General features: G+C 54.9%; 2 protein-coding genes across 2 annotated transcripts in view; both read right to left on the bottom strand.

Moving 5' to 3' along the window:
* Window positions 1-1,321: 1,321 nt before the first annotated feature.
* Window positions 1,322-2,395, bottom strand: LOC103625035 (coiled-coil domain-containing protein 94). The gene has a single exon (XM_008644409.2). The coding sequence runs from the start codon at window positions 2,189-2,191 to the stop codon at window positions 1,325-1,327; it is 867 nt and encodes a 288-aa protein (XP_008642631.1). The 5' UTR covers window positions 2,192-2,395; the 3' UTR covers window positions 1,322-1,324.
* A 193-nt stretch (window positions 2,396-2,588) lies between these two features.
* Window positions 2,589-6,473, bottom strand: part of ENTPD2 (ectonucleoside triphosphate diphosphohydrolase 2) — a 5,461-nt gene continuing 1,576 nt past the window's right edge. Inside the window, exons 4-9 of the mRNA XM_017726766.1 lie at window positions 6,356-6,468; window positions 6,036-6,263; window positions 5,449-5,715; window positions 5,124-5,243; window positions 4,712-4,846; window positions 2,589-3,704 (exon numbers count right to left, since the gene is read on the bottom strand). Of these exons, the coding sequence (XP_017582255.1) occupies window positions 3,504-3,704; window positions 4,712-4,846; window positions 5,124-5,243; window positions 5,449-5,715; window positions 6,036-6,263; window positions 6,356-6,468 (1,064 nt within the window). The 3' untranslated portion in view covers window positions 2,589-3,503. The remainder of the gene's footprint in view (window positions 3,705-4,711; window positions 4,847-5,123; window positions 5,244-5,448; window positions 5,716-6,035; window positions 6,264-6,355; window positions 6,469-6,473) is intronic.

Raw genomic sequence — 6,473 nt, forward strand, 5'->3', positions numbered from 1 at the left:
GGGGGTGACCATGTGCCATGGGCACATCTGTCACTGGCTAGTCCCAGATTGCTTGTCCGGATCCATAACTACTTGGCAAGGGAATGGTACTGTCTCAAATCCTATGCACGCAGCGGGGCATGTGGGGTTTTTCCTAATGTCAGACTCCCAGTGTTGACTAGGTAAATTGTCTGCTCCTGGTGGCTGTCCAGCTCTGACTCAGCTGCAGCTGAATTTCTTAGAAGAGGAAACCCAGCCTGAATTCTGGGAGCTGCCTGGGTTCTTAGAGCAGCGTTTCAGCCTCAGGAACCAGAAGTGCCTTCTCCTTCGTGTGAGCTACGTAGACAGGCCCTGAGCCTCACCACAGGAGGGAGTCCCTGTGCTGAGGAGATGAGGAGCTTGGGGAGGAAAGTGGGTTTGGGGGTTCACAGCATCATCTGAACTGGAATCAGGTTTGCCCTGTGCAGAGAGATGGGGAGCAGCCAGTGGAAGAGCTGAAAGCAAAGTGCTGCAGGGAACAGCTGTGTTAAGTCAAGCATGGCATTTCAGGAGTTCAGCTGGAGCAGGGAAGGGTGTTGGGAAGTGAGCAAACCCACGGAGCAGAGTTTGTGCTGCCAGCAGGAGCAAAGAGGGCAGTGAGAAACTGCAGCTCCCTACAGCCACTCTTCTCCAGTGTTTGTGGAATGTGCAGGGCAGGGGGAGGCTTCCCGATGGATTGGAGAGCTGGGACCAGCCCCATGCAGCTGCCGAGCACCACAGTGTGTGTCCTGGTGTCTCTGAGTTGCCAGTGAGTGCAGCAGCAAATGTGAGCTGCTTTGCTGCCGTCCTTGAGCACCAGCGCTGGGCCCTGGCAGTGGAGGCTGCTGGCAGGTTGTTTTGCGTGGGGGCTGTGGCAGTGAGGGACAGCTTGAGCTGCCTGCCCCTGGCTTTGGGGTGACTGCACCTCCAGCACTGGGAAAACATGAGCTTGGCGACTGTGGCTGGCTGGGGCACCTCCACCTCCAGGTGGGCCTGGGTCTGGAGTGAGGTTTCCAGGCCACCTTGGTCTATTTGAGGTGGTCTCCAGGCTGGTAGAGCGCACAGAGCCATGATGGTGTCTTACCACTGGACAGGCTGCAAGGGCTGAGAGCTTTGGGCAGAGCCTGGCCTGGGGATGTGGCTGAGGGGCTCTGCCCCCATGGGCCAGCCAGGCTGAAGTGCCTGTTGCTGATCACAAGCCACTGAGCCATAGCAGTGGTTACAAAGTTTTATTTCAGATTATTAAAAAAACTGAAATAAACAAAACCAATTCTGTTGCAAATCCTGCAAGGTATTAATTTTCATTTGAATCTGTCTTTTCTGTGGCCTAATTGCTTGTTCTGTTATTTCCCATCCCGTTATCCAGGGCAGGATCTGGCTTCTGCTTCCTGAGGGCCACCAGCCCGGCCAGCTGGGCCTTGGTGCTGAGCTTACCCACGCTCCGCTCCCAGCTCTCCATCCTCCGCTTCTTGCTCTGAGGCTGTGGGATCTCCTGCAGGATATCCGTGGGTTTTGTTTGGGCTACGGGATTCGGGCGGGATTTTGCCAGCTCCTCGTCTGAGTTGGAATCCACCAGGAGCCGACGGTTCTGGGCCTGTTCCAGCATGGCCTTCATCTCCTGCTCGTCCTCCTCCTGCTCCTTGCGCCTCTGCTCCTCCTCCAGCTCCTTGTACTGCTTCAGCATGGCCTCGAAATCCACACTGGCCTGGTGCTGGTTGAGCTCCTTCATCTCCTGCAGGTTCTCCAGGACCTCCATCTCCAGCTTGGAGTCCTTGGTTCGGTTCTCCAGGACCTTCAGGGGATTGTTGAGCTCTTCCTCTTCCCTCTCCTTCTGCATCCTCTTCTCCTCCTCCAAGAGCTTCTCCGCCTGGAAGTTGCGCATGGCGCCGTGCTCCATGGTGTAATCCGTGTTCTTGGGGTCTGTCTTGAAGGTGATCTCAGCCAGGCACCGCGTGCACTTGATGTAGAAGCGGAAGATGGGCAGCCCCAGGTACACCTCGTTCTGCACCGTCTCCTTGCGGGCGTTGAACTTCCTGCCCTTGTAGATGTACTCCCCACACGTCTTGCACCTCATGTTGAAGGGGGCCATGAGCCTCACCACGTGCTGCCTGTCCTTTGGGAGCTTGAGCTTTGGGATCTTTGCCGGATCAAAGTCCGGGGGGTAATATTTGTTCAACACTTTCCGTTCTGCCATTGCTGTGTCTGCTCCTGATCCTCGGTGCTGCCTCCACACCGCTCACCGCTTGTACTAGTTGGAAAACAAACCAGTGGGAGGCACCAAGTCAGAGTAACAATTTAATAAGGAAATCAAAAAAAATAAAGGCAGAAAACACTGGGTTAAACTTACAGAATCAGGATACAACCTGACACCCTGTTAGTCAGGGTGGTGGTAGCAGTCCCATAAGATGGTGGCTGCAGTCCTCCTGAAGTGGTGGATGTGGTTTTGTTGAAGCAGTGATCCTGTAGAAAGGGTCTGCTCTTCCTCAGAAGGTCCAGTGGTGGCTATCCAGCTCCTGTCCTCTGGGAATCCAGTGGAAAGTTGACTGTAGGCTGAAGTGCCTGTTGCTGATCACAAGCCACTGAGCCATAGCAGTGGTTACAAAGTTTTATTTCAGATTATTAAAAAAACTCAAACAAACAAAACCAGACCTTCTTCATGTTTGCACATCCCTGTTTTTACTCAATTGGAAATGAAGGTGCATCCTCCAGCTGCCTGGTGTGGGGCGATGCCGGGCTCAAAGTGGAGCAAAGCCCCGCCGTGCGGGAGCCCATCCCCTCTGTGCCAGCATGGCCATGCACCACAGAGCCGCAGGAATCAGGGCATGCAGGAGTCTCTGGCTGTGGCAAAGGCAAGTCTGGTGTAGGAACCATGGGGATAGGGAAGGCACAATATCTGGTTGTTGAAGTGGGACCTGGAAACTGCCATCTTCCCACATCTGCTTGTTGCTAAGTCCTTACCCAAAGCTATTGCCAAGGCCAAGACCTTGCCTTCAGGAAGGTCATTGGGGTTTGTGCATCAGCCAGAAAGACAACATGGGCTACCGGTGATGCCCAGAGCTCCCCAGGAGGCAGGGCTGATGCTCCAGGGACAGGCTAGCGAGGTTGGCTATAAGGACTAGTGTAAGTAATATTCCCCACTCATCCACATGAAAATGAATCCTATTGTTGCCTGGGCTCATTGTCCCAGTCTAGCTCAACTCTGGTGGCAAAAAGATGTCCTAGCTCTGAATGTCCCATTCCCGAGCCTGCTCCAGGGTCCATCCCTGAGTAGTGCTGGGAAATATTTAAGCCCTTCTCCCACAGGGCCAGTGATCCTCTTCTGTCCCTCCTCTCCTGCAGCTTGAGGGCAAGGGGAGGGCAAAAGGGGACAGCTTTCCTTTTGGGACAGTGTCAGGCCTTGGAGGAGGACATTGAGCACTTGCCACATCCCAAGCATTCAGACCATGGAGCCTCCAGCAGGTAGGATGGTGCTGGTCCTGCAGACACGGCCCACCCTGTCCCCACCATCAGATTATGCTGGACTTGCTGTGCCGGAGCAGGCAGATGGCAGTCACCAGGGATGTCAGGGTAGTGACCACGAAGAGCAGGATGAGGATGACCCAGTAGTTGTACAACATGCTTTTGTGGGAGGAGGGCTTCTCTGCCGGGATCATGTTGGTGAGGTTCAGCATGTAGCCCAGGGCCCAGCCAATGGAGGTGTCTCCTGCCTGTGGAAACAGCATGGCATGGTCACCATCCAGCCAGCCCAGCTGCATGGGCCTCAGGAGACCTTAGAATCATAGAATCATGGAATCATTCAAGTTGGAAAAGACGTCTAAGATCATGGAGTCCAAGCAGTAACACCAGCACTGACAATGCCACCTCTAAACCAAGTGCCACATCCGCACGTGTTTTAAATCCCTCCAGGGATGGTAACTACCACTTCCGTGGGCAGCCTGTTCCAATGCCTGACCACATTTTCCATGAAGGAATTTTTCCTAAAATCTAACTGAAACCTCCCCTGGCACAACTTGAGGCCATTTCCTCATCCTGTCACTTGTTACCTGCGAGAAGAGACCAACCGCCACCTGGTTATAACCTCCTGTCAGGGTGTTGTAGAGAGTGAGAAGGTCCCCCTTGAGCTTTCTTTCCTCCAGGCTGAGCCCCACCAGCTCCCTCAGCCGCTTCTCCCAAGACTTGTGCTTCAGACCTTTCAGGGACCACCTCAGTGTCAGCCCAAGGGAGAAGAGTGTGGGAGAGCCCACAGCCCCCTGAGCCCCTGCTTGCTCACAGGTTCAGCCAGCCCAGGGACAGAGCAGTGACCATCCTGAGCTGAACTGGGCTCATCCCCGGGGAGTAAGACCTTGTACGCTCAGGCCAGTCCTGATCTCCTTGCACATCCCATGGCATGTGCTGACAAAAGTGGGATCCTGCCCTGAGGTAACTTCTCAAAAAGCTTCAGCAAAGCATTGTTTGCGATGGCTGGTGTCTTGAGGGCCAAGGAAGGGCTGAAGGACCTGACCCCATGACTACCCCACAGCCAGCTCAGCTCATTTTTTTCCATCCCCCAGGAGATCCCTACAAAAACTGAGAGTTCCATCCTGCCCCTGTTCACTGAGATCTTCCTTGATTCTGCTTGGCTCTTTTTCCATGTGGGATCATCTCTCCTGCAGGGTTCTTTGGCCTAACTCCAAAGAGATCCCATGGGATGGGGATGTATTTTGGTGCTACCCACCTTCTTCTGGAAGGCAATGTTGGGGAAGGAGTGATTGTTGAAGCTGTAGCCTTTGGTGGTGAGCAAATACACAAATGTGCTGACAGCGCAGTAATCTGGCAGCCTCTTCTCCAGCTTGGGGGCTTTCTGGAGCAGCTGGGTGGGATGCACAGAGGGAAGGAGAAGAGGGGTCAAGCCAGCAATGGCCAGACTTGTGTCTGTGGCCTGAAGCTCATGGTGGTTGTATCTGTGAGGCCAAGGCTGCCCATACACACCTGAGCCCCCTCCCAATCCCATGTAGGAGCCATCAATTGCCTTCCCCCTACTCAGTTGGTGCCAGGAAACCCAGTGTCCTCCAAGGGCTTCTCTCAAAGCCTGGGTGATGCCCCACGTGAAGCAGCCCCCTCCTTCCCGCCATGCCCAGGGAGCCCACCTCGCTCCAGCTGGTGGCACAGATGGTCTCTGCGGCATCCTTCAGGTCACTGGGCAGGTGCACAGGTCTCCCCATCACAGTCCGGATGAAGTCCACAGTGTAAAAGAAGGCAGAGAAGGCCTGATGGAGGGAAAGGAGCACCTGTGGGACAGGCTGGGAGCAAACTTTCTCACCATGAGCAGATACTCTGGCCAGCGTGGTGGGCACCAACAACCACCCTTGCAGAGCTGGGGGTCTGGCTTTGCTGCCACATGATGCTGGGGAGCTGGGGACAACCTGCCCAGCCAGCAGCTGGGTCACCACCCTGCTCCTTGCCAGGACTTACAATGAAGTTTCCTGAAACCTTCGGCTGGAAAACGCCATCAAAGGAGCAGTGGGAGAAGGAGCAGTTGGTGAAGTCAAAGAGCTTGCTGACATGCAGAGCGCAGAGGTTGCCGTTCCCGGTGCCGACCAAGGTAACGGTGGTGTTGAGAGCAAGGCTTGGCCTCTCCTTCTCTGTGCAGGGGCTATCATAGATGCTGCTCAGCAACAGGCTCTTGTTGTAGCCCATGGGCCAGCAGGGATGGGAGACAGTTTCTTGGTAGCTCTCAGTCTGTCAGAGGAGGGACACACAGGATGCATGAGCTGTGCCATAGCCACAGCTCCCCCAGAGCTTGAGCAGCAAGACACAGAGCAGTTGCCAAAAATGTCTCAAAATGGCTTGGGTTGTCTTGGCTCTAGCCAAGGGCTGCATCACCTAATGGAGATGGTGAGAGAAAGCCCTGGGAACACAGGAGAGGGTTGGGGGCAAAACCGGAGTTGGCTGGTAAAGGTGTACAGCTGGCTCAGGGCTGGGGGACAGCGTAAACACTGGGATGAGGGGGCAACTGTGGGGTCGTGATAGCCAGCATCCACATCAAGCACACACTGTACCTGGAGGAGCTTGGAGAGCAGCCTCTTGAGGACCTGGTCCCTCCCATAGCAGAGGAAGCTGTGCGTGTACACTTTGTATGCCTGGCCATACAGCTTCAGCACCACCTCATTTCTGGGGTTTTCAATCGTGTCCCTGGTTTCAAAGGTGATCTGTGTGGAAGCGCCTCCAAAGTCCATGGCCCCCAGGGTCTTCTTCTGAGGCTGGATCCATTCCCCGAGCCATCCACGCTGAGCCAAGAAGGACAAAAGCAGGCATAGGCGTATGATGAGCTGCCCAGCCACCACAGCCATCCCACTGGATGTCACTGTCCCCTGCCCACCTTGATGAAGTTCTCCAGAAGGTAGTTTGCGGTCACCCAGCCAAAGACCCCTTCCTCTTCCCCTGATAGGATCTTTGCTCCCCGGAAATCAAAGGGGTGCGTCTTCAGCATGGCTGGA

Source organism: Corvus brachyrhynchos, unplaced genomic scaffold (genome assembly GCF_000691975.1).
Source record: "Corvus brachyrhynchos isolate BGI_N302 unplaced genomic scaffold, ASM69197v1 scaffold802, whole genome shotgun sequence".
Taxonomy (NCBI): Eukaryota; Metazoa; Chordata; class Aves; order Passeriformes; family Corvidae; genus Corvus; species Corvus brachyrhynchos.